At 38.5% G+C, this 18,640-nt stretch overlaps 1 protein-coding gene across 1 annotated transcript in view; it reads right to left on the bottom strand.

Moving 5' to 3' along the window:
• SLC35F1 (solute carrier family 35 member F1) overlaps positions 1-18,640 on the bottom strand; it is a 235,172-nt gene that overhangs the window by 86,069 nt on the left and 130,463 nt on the right. The window contains exon 2 of the mRNA XM_071741076.1: positions 18,392-18,567. Coding sequence (XP_071597177.1) covers positions 18,392-18,567 — 176 coding nt within the window. The remainder of the gene's footprint in view (positions 1-18,391; positions 18,568-18,640) is intronic.

Below are 18,640 nucleotides of genomic sequence, written 5' to 3' on the forward strand. Positions count from 1 at the left end.
GTCCAATTTCACAGCATGTTGGAGACACAGATAGATGCACAACAGGAGCATCTATCCAGACTCCTCTTCACAGGGCACAGAAGAAATCTAGAAATGTGTTGCAAAGTGGACTCTGATTTCCTTAACTGTGGGACATTTCTCCTTCGTAGTCACCAAGGTACCGTAAATGACAAGTTGTATCCTCTTTCTTCCAAAATGTTGTCCTGTTGATAGACTAATATTAATTCTAAAAACCAGCATGAAACAGAAGGCAATAAGGAGCTTATTTGAATAATTTATTGAAAACACCATCTATTGAGAACACTATAAGCAGCAGCACATCTTTGATCTGCAGAAATAGTTCCCAAATTCTTCAAATCCTATTATATCTTGCCATTTATTGCCTAATTTACACCTGTAGTAGAACAGAAGTCAGCAGAGCCAGACTAGGGAAAGTGAGAGAAGGGGAGTTTTATGGCCTTGTTTTCCTTGTTTCTCCTTAGAAAAATTTCTAAGGAGAGTATGGAAATAACTATCTACAGGAGAGGAAAAGCTGTAGGATACTCTTATTTTTGTTCACTAAGATCACTCACTAGAGAAAATAAAATGCTTAGGTTTATACCATGCCCTTAAGCATTATTACTTATTATCATCTATGTACTTGCAAACTGTGTTCACAGCAATAAAATTAGGCTAAACTTGGGTAGTATTAACAGCCCAACTAATTACACTGCTATAAAAGGTTTACGGGTGGTATAAATTTCAATATTATTACTACCATGGCATGACACTGGCTTTCTCTAAAGGAAGACATTACAAAGCTAGTCTCCTTGTGGCCTATTTTAATGCTAGTTCATAAATACACAGTGAAGACAATCAGATACAGGAACATTTTCACCTTGCTGTAGGGCCAAATTAAGTCATGTCTAATCCTGCATCTACAGTAGAAAACAATGATCACTCTGGATTCCTGTTTAGAGACAGAAAAGAGCAGGTTTTTTTGCCCGTTTCTATGCTTACTTAAAATTCCAACAGTGTTCCTTCAGCTCTGCCCAACATTGTCAGACATCAAGAGCAATCTAAGATATTCAACTGGAAAATTAAAAACCCTCTAATCTTCTATTTCTTGAATTTGTTCTTCCTAATAAGGAGATATGACCCCACTGTTACCAAGACTTGGAAATGGCAGCAGATCCATTTAGGCAGAATACACAGCAGCTTAATGATACTGCTTTGTGGAATATTTCAGAGGTTCTCAGTGATATTATTTATAATTTCAGAAATCTCAGGATGATGCTCTTTGTCTTTAGCAAATCAAGATTCTTTTAGATCTTTGACTAAAAGAAGTCAGGAGAAGGCAAGACATTATGGAAGTGAACACCACAGTTTATATACAGTGTAAGAAAGAAGGATCTGAAATTATTCAACACTGTTCTACCACTTTCCATAGCAAAACAGAGCTGTAGAAAATGGACAGTTGCTATTTCATTCAGCATGGGGAGGAATCTGAAAATACCTAGAGCTGCCAGTGGACCACCTGAAGTAAGTGGAGAAGGTAAAATGGGAACACAGGAGCACCCCTTGATCAGGTGGCTTTTCTTCCATGTCACCTCAACAACTGAGCTTTCTAATATGATGAATTTAGCAAGGCAACTGGGAACAGCAGGGAAGGAGGGACTGCTCACTTACTGGAGCCAGAAGATGCAAGGCAGTCTGCCAAGGCCAGGCAGAAAAATATTGACAGTGATCATCCCGAATGAGGAAATGAGGATTCATCTGTTACTGGAAAGAACATGCACACTACCAGATACCACTGCTGAGTAGGAGGGAGAGATGGTGAAGTCATTACAGATGGTTTTATAAATGAACAACAGAGGCCACTGCTGGGGCATTGGGCCACTGGAGACTATAAGGGATCTTATAAATTGGACTGGAAGTGCATGACATCCAGTGAATAGATGTATCCACATTGGGTTGGACTTGATGATCTCTGAGGTCCCTTCCAACCCAGCCAATTCTATGATTCTATGATTATCCCTTGCAAGATTAAGGCTGCAAGACCCACAAAGACTTAGGATACAGGATTCCAGCTGGAGTGCTGGGCAACCCATAGCAGTTATGTAGGAAAACATGACTACTTCAGTATGTTCCTAAGAGTTCTACAAGATAAAAGTGGCACATAGCATCTTGTCTTCCTTCATATTCTGCACTCAATGCCAGTAGGTTTTCTTCCTTTTATAAGTGGAGGGAGCAGCCAGCCACCATGACAGTATAATAAGAAGGCCGTGTGCTTTTGGTGGCATGGGACTCCTCTGCACTCAATGAAGGCTGTACAGTCCATTACCTTTTCAAAAACTGGGATCAGTGGGAAAACTGCTATACTTTGGGCATAAAACCAGTGACACTGTTCATTATAGTCTTATCTCAGGATTGTCACTACTTTCTTTTGTTCTGGCCAAGAAAAGAATGGGCAAATGTAGCCTCTTCTTAAGAGCAACAAATTATTGAATCTATTAATCAGGCATGTACTGTTCTCAATATAGCCAACCACAACTATTCAAAAATTTCTTGGAATGAGGTATCTCATTTAAAATTTGAGAGAGCTTTGAGTATCATATTGTGTTGAACATATTAAACTTGAGATTATAAATAAACAGAATTTGAGGTTCCATGTTTGAACACTGTTTTTTGCAGCTATGTAAGAAACACTTCTTACAAAACTCAGAGGAGATATTCTCAGCTGACAAAACTAAATGCGGGGTTTAAAGAAAAAAATCAGACACATTAACATGAATAGCTTTAAGTTACAAAACTGTTCTATAAATGTTGGCAGCACTATTCTGCTCAAAACACAATCTTTGGCAGTTTGCTTCGGTGCCTCAAATGATTTTCTTTCCTGTTCTAAGCAGAGAAACAAGAATAAGATTATACTTTAAACAACTTGTTCAGCATTATACACTGAATCAAATCTAGGAATAGAATTCTGACACTAAGTGTGTTGTGCAATATATTTGAACATATAGAGTGTAAAATAAAATAGCTTTTAAAGGCACTCAGCTACCACAGTAATGGACGGATGGACAGATAGATAATCTGTGTGCTTTCGATGTGATTTACTGCCCTCCAGGAACCTGTACTGCACAGCACTGGAACTGCAAATACCCCATGATTCTGTGCTTGACTGAACTCTAACCACAAGGGGTACACCTTTCAAGCACAACTCCATTGCTTTTATTGCCATGGCAGCATCTGTGAAAAGGTTATCCTGCTCAGACTAACTGCATCAATATTTGTGATGAAACAATAATAAAATTTCAATAAGCTACTGTTTATATTTACTTTAATTCAAAACATAGAGATACAAATTTGTCTGTTACATAGCTCAACAGCTGATCAGAATCTTTTGCACCAATAAAATGCCTGACTTCAGAAAAGGTTCTGCTTCTTCGAAAACAGCTTAAACATACATCAAATCCTTGTGAAATGTCGTTCAACTTCTGTCTCTATTTTAGATATGGATGTAACCCACTATTGATATAGTGAAAATGATGTAACACAGAAACATTTTGTTCTAAAATGCAGGTTCTTTTCTTTTTCTCTTGCTCTATACTACCTATCTCTTCTGCACTATGATTTGTTCAAATAAAGGGTGTTTGAGTAACAGAGAGATGTGCATAACACTGCTGAAATAGCTCAGTAAAAAGGGAAATCAGAACATCAAAAATGAGAAGATAAACAAAGCATTGACAGAAGGGATAAGCAGCATAAAAATAATTATGGTATGATGGGGTAAAATGGAATCAGCAGGAAATTCCTCTGATCACAGATGCAACACAAGGATCTCAGATTAGTGCAGAGGATGAGAACTGCTTCTCTCCAGGCATGCTGAATCACTCAGCTTTCTGCAAACCTACATCAGTGTTTTGGTCTCAGCTCCCACTGCTCATTACAGTTTTGTTTTCTTGATTTATATGTCTGTCTGGTCAGTCGAAACCTTCACAGGTTTCTTAGTATGCAATCTCCAAAATTGCCCAGGTGGCTACACGAAGATTGTATTGCATTTATGCTCTGAACTTAAATTAATCATAGAAACACAGAATTATTTAGGTAGGAATAGAACTTAAAGCTCATCAAGTCCAACTATGAGCCCAGCACACTGACAAGTCCACCAATAAACCATGTCCCTAAGCACCACATCTACATGTTTCATAAATACCTCCAGGGATGGTGACGCAACCACTTCCCTGGGCAGCCTGTTTCAATGCCTGACAACCCTTTTGGTGAAGAAATTTTTACTCATATCCAATATAAATCCCCCCTCTGGCACAACTCGAGGCCATTTCTTCTTGTTCTATCACTTGTAATGGAGAAGAAGAAACCAACCCCACTCCCCCCGCTACAGCATCCTTTCAGGTAGTTGTAGGGAATGGTTAGGTGTCCCCTCAGCCTCCTTTTTGCCAGGCTCTGTTCCATCAGCCACTCCTCATAAGACTTGTTCTCTCGACCTTTCACCAGCTTCATTACACTACTTTGGAGATGCTCCAGCACCTCGATGTCCATGTAGTGAAGGGACCAAAATGAACACAGTATTCAAGGTGTGGTCTCGCCAGTGCCAAGTACAGGGGTACGATCATTATCTGCTGCACTCCACTTTTTGTCTAGTCCATCCAAGTTCTAAACATAAACTCCATGTTCAAACTGATGGCCAGCATTGTTTCAACCTTAATTTCATTTTGTCTTTTCAACTGGAACTGGACAAGGGCAAGAAGAAATTTTTCTCTGTAGAATTGTTTCTTGAGGGAGTCAGTGAGTTAGAAAGGGGTGCCATCAACTCTTATCCTTAAACTAAGTTACTTCCAAAAAAAAAAAAAAAAAAAAACCAAAACCAAAAGCCCAAACAAACCATAAATATCCAGTTTGGATAGGGATGGTCTGATTTGTCAAATAAAAACCAAACCTGACTGATCAAACAGCCAGCCACCATGTAACCATCTGGAGACTGTGTCATCAGCAAATTCAGATATCCAGAGCATAAGGCATCAGATTTCCACTTCCACATGCTGAAACCAAAACCCTTTCTGTTCCCCTAGGCTATTTCACCACTGGGAAGAGCAGCACTTCACAGCATTTAGAAGAGATGATCCCTGAACAATGCCACTTTGTGAGTTTGGAGCCACTCTGAGTTGGGGAAACTGGGATCAGCTCTCCATGATCCATGTGAACGTCCTTGAGGAACTACACCACTTAAGTCCTCTTGTGTGTGGTCCCTTTCCAGCTCCTTCACCGAGTCCTTTTGTCAACCAAACCAGACAAAAAAAAAGTTCCAGCACTGATATTTCAAATCCTCTTGGCAGTGATACAGAGCTAACTGAGTAACCCTTTCAGGCACAGGGAACACTGGACCACTGGAAGGGAGTAATGACCTACACAGATCTTGGGGAGGGACTTGGGCAGTGCTGGTGGAAACACTCCAGGGTTTTCTTTATTAAGAAGAAAATGTTGACCACAATCTGTAGGATGCCTATTTTGTGACTCTACAACTCAGCCACAGAAGCTTGACACACACCTGTCAGTCTGGTGCAAGTGGATGACCTAATACAACAAAAGTAAACTTCTTGTTAAACATCCTCCCGTGCTGCAAGGGCAATCCCCAGAGCAAATATTTGCACTTCCTGAGCTTTCCAATCTTGTTAACCTTGTTTTACAACTCTCCTTATATCTCCTTCTCTAACCAAGTCTCCCTAAAGCCTCAAAAAAGCCTCAGTTCTTTATGTTAACATTTTTCTTACCTACTAGGTGGTATGTTCCTTTGAGAGCAACTACTGTTTATGCTTAGCTGAAGATTTACAGAAATATAAATAATCTAACTGAGTCCCTTGCAAGATGATTTCTTGTATCTTGTATCTTGTATCTCTAGAAGCTACTTTTCTAATACTAGCTCTTAAAAATAAAAGAGGTGTTAAAACCTCTGCTGGTGATGGCTGACATGGTGATTTAATTGGGTAGCACAAAGTTTTCTGCAAATTTAACTTACGATGTATTTTATTTATTGTAATCATATGATTATAATTAGACAATCTAGTTTTGGAAGATACCAGGGAAAAAATCCTTTCTCCCAACCATTTACAGCTCTGATATACTTATTATCACTTTATCTATTAAAACAATTATCACCTATGCTTTGAAGCTATTACTATTGATAGGTAAGAAAAATAATTTGTAATGAGAACTTAGTTTACTAAATTTCTTGAAAAGGAACAGTTTATCCTCTAATGCCACTTTGCAGCTTGACTGTTCATATGGGATATGATCTTCTGTTGAAAACCACCATCAATAATTTGTTCAAAACTCTTCACTAAGGAAATTTTGGCTTCTAATAATAACCAGTTACAACCTAACAAATATGAAGCTATGTCTGTGAAACTGCAAAAGGAAACGACAAACTTCATTGCTATTCATCCTGTCACCTGCTACTGAATTCTACAACTTTTTGGACAATAATATCTCTCCCAATACCCATGTTTTCATGAAAAATTCTACTTCTTTTCAGTATCACTTACAACTATAACTAACAATTTGTCAAGACCATCAAGTACTATCTAATAGACAACAATCTGAATTCATAAAACATATTAGAGCTCAAGAAAATATAAAATAAAAGCAAGTAGGAAATATTAATATTATGATAGATAACTTTTTCCAAGAAAGCTTTCTTTTCAAGCAGATTATCTCTCAGTATTGTCATTAACAGAAGAAAAAACATTCTCTCACCAATGTAGGATTAGTGGAAATTATGAAAATAAAACCAAGCCTCATCAAATGTATGAGAAGAAATACCTCTGCAATGAATATGACAGGAACAGCTGACAATGAATTTCCATTTTTATTCCACTGTTCAAAATATTAAGAAAAAAGGAGATGACATTTCATCACATTACTGACAAAATATGAAATATATTAAGAAAAAATGAGTCTTTTGTGAAAATTGAGAAGGAAACTTGATAGAACCTGACAAGCAGCTTCCAATTAAGAATGAGTTGCTACTGCACTACCAGGTGGCTATGTAACAAAAATTGAAGACAACTGTAAAACCTTTAGGAAGATACAGCCTGTTCAAATTTGAAAGAAGTGACTTTCTTTTTTGTGTGTCAGCTTGTGTTTATTAGACTGTTTAACTCGGAATTCCAGGTGCACATACTTATAAACATCTGTTTAAAAGCTTGTTATGTAAATTTGCTTAGAAAAGTGTTTCTACACAAGTTTGCTGACACAGCACCTTTACATTTTAGATATCTCTCCTTATTGAAGGAGAAGGCTATCACGGTCATTACTGCTTGACAAATGAAAATAGACACCATACTTTTAAATCAAGTTTGCTTTTACATGTAGATGATTTTAAAGAAAAATTAAAGGTTACATGTGTTTACATGGCTTTAGGGATGAATTCAATCCCTATAAACAGAGACACTGAAATACTACCTATGCAAGTCAGCCCTGCTAGAAACGTTTCTATTTCTGTTAATGGAAACGTAAACATACACAGCAAGAAGAAGTAGTTGTGTATAAATGTACAGACTTCTGTGTTGCCTTATATCTTATGCTTAGTTCAATGGTCTGCATGATGAGTGTGATCTCTATTTTGAAAAAGGATCCTATTCAGCAGTCATTATATTATTGGGATAAAATACTATCACAAATACCACAGAGATTTATCTCCTTAAAGTTGCTCTGTGATCTGACTTGAATCCTCTCACCTTGAAACAACACAACTCCACAGTGTGCCATGTCCTTTAAAGAAAAAAAACCACAGACTTTCTCTTTTTATCACTCCATATTTCAGAGAAATATTGATTTGATAAAGACAGATCATTTTAAAATTTCTAAGCAACTAACAATAGAAGAAACAAGCACATTCAAAATCCTCACTCAATTAGAAGCAACTGTATTCCCACATTTTTAGTACCCTATTCACCAGAGCAAAACCAGGTGTTTTGGGTGTGCAGATCTCAGATCCCTGCACACTGCAGCTCCACAAGCATTCCCACATATTCTTATCCATGCAATTTCAGTGCTACAGCTGCACTGTGGGGAAAAGAGTTGAGAAAAATTTTAGTCTTGCTCCTGCTCTGTAACTTTCAGTGATTATTACCTTCCCCATACATCCTCAATAGGATAGGAAATGTAGAAAATAAGGGCACTAATGAGTTGTTCCTCTTGTACACCTACCTGCTGAAATCTTGAGAGAATGCTCAGGAACATGTTCAAGAAAAATATTTTTAAACAGCGATGACACAGCCACATGTATCATAATTTATGGTCATGAATGTGCCACTCCTTCAATTATATCATCTGTGATGCAAACCAGTGCAGATCCATTTTATTAAAGCAATGACAGTCCATCTACCCCAGGGTATTAAAACCACCTTTAGAATTAAGCAAAAAGAAACCAGGTATCAGATCACTGACAGATATTCAGAGAAGCACAGACAAATGATATTGTGTAAATATTCTAATAGCTGCACAGAAGCAAGTTCATGAATATTCAACTCAGAAAAGGTACAGATGAGTAATTTTCTTTTGAAACCTCATTGACTATATTTCTGTAACAGTTACAAAAATATCCCTGCTAACTGTCACTGTCATACAACTGAAAACTAAAGGGTAAGTGCTCCTCTGAGACATGCACATGGTCTCTCCCACTCCTGTGTATTCAAGAGCTCACTACTTCTGTCATCAGGTCTCCTACCTCTCCTCAAAGATTCTTCCTTTCATCAGGGAAATGTGCTCAAGAAATGGAGGAGGCTGCTAGGCAGCATATAGTAATCTCCTTTTTTCTCTAACTCTAAATCAGAAGAGATAATGTATGGAGAAATTCCAATGGAGAGCCAGTTACTAATGACCTGAGGCTGCTCTATTGTATGGCAACCTGGCCTTAAAGCATCCCTCAGGTTTGTGAAGCAACATTACAGCCAAAGGGAGACCTAAGCTAAGAGGTGAGGCTCCAGGTCCCTGAATTCTGAGCAGGGACCAGAAGTGGCTTGGTGCTCTTTCCTGTGCTTGGCAGCTTGTGAGCAGAAGGGAGAGCATACAGCACAACTGCAGCTTGCATACTAAGTGCTAGATTTGTAAACATTTTTTAAAATGAAGCTGCAATTATTAGAGCACTACCACCCAGAAATGCAACAGGAGTTCGAATTAATCATATGCCAATGGCTAACAGATCAGCCAATTATAAAGATAAAAAACAGGCTTACAAACTGGTGGAAAACCTCACAGGATATTTTAAATTTTTGCCTGAAAGATGTATTTAGTTGAAACAATAATTATAGGGATTACTTTGGTAATAATGGAGACGAAGGAGGAGGAAATTACTGCTTGTATTATGGCTTGGAATTAAGTGCGAGCCAGAAGAGTAAGTTGAAAATAGAGCCTCTTCCTACTAGTATAACTTCTTATTCCCTTGATGTGTGTCATAGTCCTAATTTTAAAAAAGGCAGTTTACTTGGATTAGGCTTTATATCTGAGGCTATGAGTTACCTGAAGCATCACATCTTTGCTCTTTCCTCTGTCCAAATGCCATCTTGTTAACAGAAGCTAGGAAATCAGGAAAGAAAAAGGGAGAGATGGGCTATTTCCCACATAAGAGAAATACACTGCACTTACAAACCAGAAGGGATGTGATCTTCATAGGCACTTTGCTGCAAGTCTTGTGTACAGTTTACAACTGAGCTCTGCAAAATGGGATGCTGCTGAGTCTTTGATTTAATGAAAACTTAGGAAGGCAATCCAATTCACTGCAGGGACTGCTTTGTTCTTTCGTTACGATTCTTTTCTAATGAGAAAGACGATGGCAAGGATAAACTCTATTCCTCTGAATTTTTACACTAATTACATACAAAGCACCATTCTTGCAGAAGGGGACTTATCTCCTTCAGGCAATACAGTTATCATCTTGTAACCACACTTCAAATCTTCAGTATGAACGCTGGAGCTACGTGTGCTGAATGTGGATTCTGCTTGCCTGGCTAGCTGCTTGAATTGATGAATGTTTAAATATTCAATAAATCAGAGGCAAATACTGATACTGCATAAAGTGGCAGAAACAGCCCTTGAATTCTGCTTTCAACTGTAGGATCAAGGGTACACTGTTTTATCAGAGCCATAAGCTTTCCTCATTGTGGTGGGAAGGGTTGGTTCGTTTGGTAAAGTTGTTTATATATTTATAGGAAGAGTCAGACCCATATACTAACACAAGAAAGGACATTTATTCCTTAATTCTGCAGAAAACCAACTGTTTGTGATTCAGCTCACACACTAAAGAGACAATTTATTAGTCGACATACTGTAAGGCAATCTGGGCTAGATAGGGAGCTGCTTTATCCTCAGGTAAAATTACTGAGAACCACATTCACCCCCTTGTGATAGTCTGGATCAAATTGCAAAGCTCAGTATGTGCCCACTGCCATGGTAGCTGAGTGATTCCAGGACTGTACCATGCAATGCTGGGCTTTCTACACGCTCCAAAGCCTTGATTCTTTTGATTCTACTACATTCATGCCCCTATCTATCAGTGATACAAATAGATGTAACCACAGCTGCAGAGACGGGGATGCAAATCAAGCAAGAAGATGCACAGGTGTTTGAAATGCACTTTCTCAGAGATTCCTTGAGCCTGCCCACTCATTCTTCTAGTGACAAGGCTTATCTTCTCAAACAGGTACTCACAGACTTGCACTGAGACTACTGTGTTTGAAAGGCTGGCACGGCTCCTGGAAAACTGTGCAAGGAAGGAGATTCACAGGCTCAGCAACAACATCTAAACCCTGATCCAAACATAAATGCAAATACATTGCAGATTTGCCCCAAGTCTCAGATTAGGTACTGGAGTTGCCAAGAAAACATCACAGTATAAAATGCCACGCTGAGATTTATATTTTTTTCCTGATAAATTCCACTAGCTACCTGTGATACTGCAGCTGTGAGCTGAATAGCTGTATTGCCTCCTATTTTACTCCATCTGTGGTTTCTATTTATGGACTTATTGGCATGGAATGGCCACAGCTGGCTAAGTGTTCCTAAACTGTATCTACATTTACCTCCAGGGTAAAACTACTTTATTCTCAAGCAATATATTCAGTATTGACATTGCCTCACAGTCATGATGCAGCATCTTGATGCAAACATGGTCTATCACCCAGGACTTCAGCCAGACAAAAGCTTGGCATCCCTTCCATGTTCACTGCACTTAGCACCTGTAAGGTTTGCTCTCATAAAATATGTACCAGTCTTTGAACCACGGTGCAATTCTGACTGCTTTTTCTAGAAGAAATTGGCTGAGGACATAAAGCTGGCTGCTGGAAACATGAATGGGTCTGAAGCTCCTGAACTAAGAGTGACCTGAGCTTCTGTGCATTGAACTGCCTGATTTGAATCCTCCAGGGACTTTATTGCAGCTTACATGTAACTTTAATACATATTCACTTCTCTTTGTGGATAAGACAGCCCAATTCATCATTTAGGTCAAGATGATGGTAAGAGATTTTTGTTATTTTTTGTTGTTAGGTTTTTTTGTCTGAATCAGCAGGCAGAGGAAAAATGAGGTGCTCCTGCCCCTTTGCTTGATGTCTTCTTGCAGCTTCCTATGTCTTTGATGGCACAAAGGATATTTCTTTGAGCAGCAAAGTTATTTTGGAAGCAAATGAGTAAAACAAACTAGGCAACTCTGGACTGAATAATCTGCATTAGGGATCATGAGATAGTACCACAGAGAATGCTACAGCACAGATGCTTGATTAGGCCTGGTCTTTATTGCTTTGGGGTCATCATGAGTATATTAGTGTTTGCATCATTAAACAATAACACACAGTGTTCATGCTTAACTGCTGCCACCTGAACCCTAAGGGAACAGTACTTTCCAGTTTTCAGTTTGGTTGTGCTGTGCCATGTACATGTTTTATTCCAAGGATACAATGCAAGGTAGACTCTTTTACCTTGGACAGGATTAACAGAAGAACACAATTTGTGATGAAAGGTGCATGTTGTGGGTTGGGGCAGCAGGTGCCTGACCTAACAGTCGGGAGCAGAGAACTGAGAAATCAAAACATTAAAAAGAAAGAGCTGAGATTTCTTTTTAGACTTTGTCTGCCAGCACATTCCCACTAAGTTGGAAGCCAGGATTCCTCTCTATAAGTGTTTATTCATACTTTGTTAAACAGCTGGCAAAGAAAAATATGACTGATGAAAATTAAAATCGTCTTAGCCCTGAGATGCTCTGAAATGCCTGGTCCCTTGTGTGGGTGTAAAGAAGCAGCTGACAATGAAAAACCCCAAGGATCAAAAAACAAACAAACAAACAACCTCTCCACTTCCCCACTAGAAATAGGAAGAGAAAACAAAGTCAAAGACAAAAAGGTCAAGTCTATTGGTTTTTACCCTGCCTTAGCATCAGCAATATGGTCTATCATTTTTTACCTTGTCTTTCTACTACCGATGTAGACTAAATCATACTCTGTTTAAATTGCATCTGGTTTTGGGTGATGGAGGAAGAATGGAAGAAGATTGTGTTGGAGTGGCAAAGGTAGTTTGGGAAAACTGTTGTTTCACCACTCTGAGGTCCATTCAGGATCTCAGGGTCTTCTGAAAACTATGCATACAGGAAAAGTTTAATACCTCACTGAATTGTAACCACCTACGGACTAAAATAATAAAGGTTCATGCAGTAGAGAGAACAGCAGCATTAAGTATTTCACAACAGGAAATTTTTAAAACTCAATTGAAAACAGAGAGAAAATTCAAACACAATGAGTATGTAAATGGACTGAACAGGAATCTGGCTCTAGTCCTACTGTTTTTTTCAGGCTAGCTTGCTGTGTTGTCCATGATGTGACAGGCAAATCCTGAACATGCAATGGATGGTAATTCTTGCTACTGCGAGAACACTATCCAAAACAGAAAATTGCATGTTACAAAAAAGATCCCCGCAATTTCAAGTGCCAGTAGATAGCCAGCATTCTGGTTTTATTTCCCCTAAAGTACAGAATTCTTTCCGAAATAGAAAAGGGCTCTTCAGAGCACAGACAAAAGGACTGTTTGGCCGACCATTTCATAATAAATATATCCCAACACAGTTTGGCATCCCTAATTAGAAGCCCAGAGTAATTAGGAGAAAGTACACTGCAGACTGCAAAGCACAACACAGCAGGGAAACTCTGCAGTGCTGTTTTGAGAATACTGAAGACCTGGAGGTCATTATTTTTCACTGGTCCCAAGCCATGCTCATAGTTGTGTTTCATTTTCACAACCCAGGGTTAGCTTGGCCCCTTGCACTGAGAGAGCCAGAAGGAGCTGGGGCAGCTGGATGTGCCTCAAGGGGAATGCAGCCACTCTTTGTGATGTCTGCCCTGTGTCAGAAGGCCACTCTGTGGGCTGGGACATTGTCCTGAGGGACTGAGGACCACTTCTGTTTTAGGCAGAGAGGACCACAGAGCTGTATGGCTGCAGCTTGTGCAGGTTTTGTTCAACACTGGAGGGATAACGGAGCTCTTTGTTCTACAGCAGAGGCATAACCATATTTTGAAAAGTGAACAATGACCAAATGCATCTTTTCTAACCAAAATAGCACCCTGTGATCCTCAGTAAAGAGAAAGACTCGTATTTCTGAAGCCTTCCAGAAATGCCGACAGGATTGATGCCTCTCCAGAAGACATTTTATCCTAATGGTACAACACACATGGCCTAAAGTTCATTAGATCTAATATGGTTTGATCAGCTTAAATCACATTTTCATGTTTGTTTCCCAGGCATGGTCTTATGGACAGATGACAAAAAAAAAAAACAAAAACCAAATTAATATTGAAGAAATTCTAGTATCTCTACCTAAGTTAAGTGCATAATATTAGCTTTGTGTTTATATAACATTTTTAGTGGAATGGAACTGAGTAAAAAGAGGCATTTACACTTTCACTCATTCAATAAATAGGTGACAAGCACTGCAGTAAAGCAGAGCAACTCCTCCATAGTGCTTTACTTTCCTGCAGATAGCTTTTCAGTCATATTTTTGGGAGGTAGAAAGAATACTGGGGGCAGGTCTCATATATCTAACTGGAGGTACATACTGAATTGCAGATAAATCAGCAATTTACATATGACCAAGATACTAATGTCGTAAACCAATCCTGGATAGAAATGCACAAAAATATATTCCAGTAACAGATTCACAGGGCTTCCTAGCTGACTCAGGGGCACAGATCACATCTGATTACATGTCAAATCTAAGACATTACATTTACTCCAGGGAAAACCATATTTCCATTGACATATGATACAACCCCATCACTTAGCATGGACACAGAATTCAACCAAACATACACAGATACATAAAACCTTTTCTGAAATAGTAAATTACTGCCATCCCTTAGCAATGGTGAGCTGAAAATATTGGGTAACTTGTTGCTCTAAAAACACAAGAACAGCTTGCAATGTGGAGTGCTACTCACATGGAATCTGGCCCTCAAGGCTTTATGGTTCCCTTCTGTTCAAAAGAAATCCCTACTGCTCCCTGATTTCTTGTTTTATAGAATCACAAAAAATAGCAGGTTTTTTTTTTTTTTCTAGTAGATGTGTTGTTTTCATTTGTAGCATATGTGAGGTGGCTTTTAAAAGTAATTTATTTTTGGTGGCAATCTGCTGATGTTTTCACCCATGTTGACTGTCAGTAATTAACACCTTCTGGTCCACAATGGGCAATTTCCCACTTACCACTTTTTAAGGTGTTAAAACTAATCTCCACCAGCTCCATGTCCCAGAGCTCCATCTCACTGACAGGAGGCTTTTCTACCTGACAGCTAAGGCTTTTCTTTTTCCTTAATAAATAATATTACACAACCCAAAGGAGGATCTGGAAGTGTCCTGACAAGATTTTGTTAAGCAGAATCCTCTGCTGATTGAGGGCACTGAGCTGAGATAATATGTGTTAAAACCTTCTTCTCAACTCAGAGGTGTTACCATGGCCAAACAAAGGTTTTGGCTATGAAAACAACAGGGATGAGAGAAAGTTACCTCAAGAGAAAAAACTGAGGAGGTCTTTATTACCTATTAAATTTTTGGCATATCATCCAGATAAAATATAGTGACATTCATTGCCTTATAATGCTGCATTAGTGACATTAATTTTATAGCATTGTTCTTGTGCAAAGAAAACTTCTAAAGAATTATATTCAGACCTCAGAACTGCATTAATGAGTATTGGCCTGGAACCTGTTGATATGTATTTGTGGTTAAGTGGCTACTGGAACCTATGCATGCCTGAGTTAGGGAAGCTCTATATCAGGAGCTTTAATCATCTGCCAGTGATGATTTTCAGAGACCTGTAGAAATTCTACCTTTTCATTGTCACTCAGAGTTTGTATGGGGTAAGAAGAGGAACAGAAAAGGAAAACTAAGTCAAAGGGGATCCACAGTACATTAAAATTTGGAGGCTCCTAAATAAAGGGGAATTCCTTATTTCTCAGGATATTATAGCTTTCAGTCTTACAGTGAACTAGGGTTTTTTGTTGCCCATCTCAAGTGACACCTCCTTAGCCAGTACATTTCTGCAAAAACCCTAGAGATTCAGAAAGCAAACAAACAAAAAAAAAAAAAAAAAGAAAAAGGAATACAGTTATTTTTTACTACCAGCAAACTTATGATTTGATTTCTGAAGAAGAAAGAATAACCTAAAATATCTCCAGTTTTGCATAGAGAACCGCACTTGAAAAAAAAATCCTTCTGACATTCTCAAGACTCAGAACAGAATCTTCCCCATATAAAAGTCATATAATTATTATGTGATTTCCATCTGTTAATGTAGCCAAACAATTAGAGCTGCTAGAAAAACTAAGTGGAAAAAAAATAGATAATGAATTTGAATAAATACACAAGCAAAAAGACCATGTCATGCTCAATCACTTCATAATATAAAATGCTGGGTAAATGAGTGCTGGGTGTGTAGTGCTACAGGATCCACCAGGAATGTTACACTGAGTGCTTGGATCACTGCTTTCATTGCTTCTGTAACCAATTTTGTTTTTTGGACCAAACCATGGTTTGTTTTTGGTTTTTTTACATCCCTTTTCCAGACTATTCCATTATATGCTTTTTTTTGTGCTCTAGTTGCTTGTATGGTCAGTATTTACCCATTTTATTTACCTGTTGGAACAACTTCCCCAACCCTCCTCACTCATCCAGAAAATATTTTTCACAAAAGCCTAACACCTTCCCCATTTGCTTTCCAAAGCTATCTCATCTTACTGGCACAACAGATAGTTCTGACAAACTCTCTTTAGTCCACCATGACATTTTTTAACAGTCTGTAAATTATTTATAAAAATAAAGGATGGTTTTAACATACATTTTTCTATGTGTGAAACTGAGTGCTTGATAGTGTTTTTGAAATATTGATGCATACCAAGTGTCAAACATTATTCTAAATAAAACCCAGCACAGCAGTATGCTGGCCATAGATGCTCTCTCAAGCTAGCATTTTCAAAAAAAAAAAAAAAAAAATCTATTTAAAAGTCACAGGAACTTGGCTTCCACTGCATCTAAATCAGTCCTGAGGACATTTCTGGGACAGAACTTGTGAACATCTAGGAAATCCTGCACTCAGAATATTTATTTTTAGACATAGTTTTCCAGAAAGATGCTACCAATACATGTTTTAAAATTTTTGCAGAGCAAACCATGCTTCCCCCTCCACAAACTGGAAAACTACAACAGCATAACACTGCCTGAGCAATCTCTCCTTACATAAGAGCTGACACTTCCTCCACAGATTGGCCTTCATCATTTCTGCAAAATGTTGATGGAGACCAAGTCTTATAAAATTTAATTTGTATTACAAGCAATGCTTTGTGCTGGATCACAGCCATACATTTTTGACTGTTCATTTTTTGCATAGAAATGAAGTCTTTCCTGAACTCTTTATAGTATTGTATTGCAACACTGTACTACAAATGAAGAACTTAACCTTGAGGTTAAGTTCTTAACCAAATCATTAAAAGATGTGAAATCAAAGAATGATACAAAAATATTTGCTCCTGTAAGGAAATATAAACCTCCCAGTATGCTTATATATGTACCATGGGCTAATTCATTTTGTAGTTCTTTTTCTCCATAGAGCCCTCCCTCCTCATCAGACGAGTCATGTCAGGAAAGCACATAGTATTTCTGCTTTAATATTTTGCTTCTAATCCGTGTGTTCTGTGGAGGTGGATAAAATAAATTATTACCAAAAAAAAGAAAAAAGAAAAAGAAAAAAAAAGAGTGGGTGAGAAATGTACTTAAACGCATTCACTTCCCACACCTCATCAGGACAAGAAATCTCAAAAAAAGGAGGGATGGGCAGGAAAGGCACATACTCCCTATCTCATACTGTCAAACCCAGGATCATTTGATACACAGGACCAAAGCATAGCATAATGGATTTCTCACTTTGGAGGACAGATTGGTTACGCACTGTGTAACACATTCGCAGTGGCAGGGCTGTAGAGCTGCTCTGCCCACACAGCATCACAGAGAGACTGCACCTCAAATTCCCTACCTCTATCTCCTTCTTTCCAGTGGTTAAAAGTTGGCTGCTATTATTTTTTCTAAGAATAAGTGAACTATTGACTAGCTTTTTTTGGCAACTTGAGCTGGCAAGCTCTTCTTTTGTTTGCATCTCTCAGCCTTTGTAAGATATAAAGCACTCTAATATTTTCAAGTAGGACATGCAGTCAAATCCAAAGTGAACCATGAGTGTGTGTTTGTGTTCTTACTGAGGAAGGTATAAGAGGATAATTCCCATGAAAATAGTTAGGAAGTGAAAAATACTGATGCTTCTTTTTGCTTTGTTTTTTTTTCATAGAATCATAGAATGGTTTTGGTTGGAAGGGACCTTAAAGATCATTAAGATCCAACCCCCCTGCATAGGTAGGGCCACCTCCCACTAGACCAGGTTGCACAAGACTTCATCCAACCTGTCCTTAAATACTTCCATGGAAGGGGCATCAACATTCTAGCATTCCTAGACAACCTATTTGTCTAGACAACCTATTCTAGTATCATACTACTCTCATGGTGAAGATTTTTTTCCTAATATCTAACCTAAATCTAACCTCTCTCAGTTTAAAACCATTACCTCTTGTTCTGTTACTACTCCCTCTGGTGAAAAGCCCCACCCCAGCTTTCCTGTAGGCCACCTCCATGTATCCTCAGTATCTTATGATTCATCCTTTGTTAATGAAGATTTGTTGGGGTAATATATGTATCTAGGTAATGTAAATATGCCACAAATGTTAATAGGGTCTGTGTCTAAATCACATTGCTTGTTGTTACTCTGCAAAAGCCTTTATCTCCTCTGTTTTCTGCAGTACAGTTTCAGAGAAGCACTTACCTTGTCTAACAGCCAGTGTTGTTGTGTAGACCAAGAAGAGCAGGATATAATTGAGGAAGCTCTGAAAAACAGGTGTGTTGGCATGGAAATCTTCTGACAAATACTTGCTTGTGAGACCAATGCCACAGATAAGGAGGGAGAGTACCTGGCCAAGTGCCACAGAGAGCAAGAGATCCCTAAAAGGAATGAGAAAAACACAGATGTAAAACGTTCAGTCCCCTGGTCAAGAAGTAAATCCTCATCCTCCAG

The sequence above is a fragment of the Heliangelus exortis genome, chromosome 3, assembly GCF_036169615.1.
Source record: "Heliangelus exortis chromosome 3, bHelExo1.hap1, whole genome shotgun sequence".
In the NCBI taxonomy this organism is placed as follows: domain Eukaryota; kingdom Metazoa; phylum Chordata; class Aves; order Apodiformes; family Trochilidae; genus Heliangelus; species Heliangelus exortis.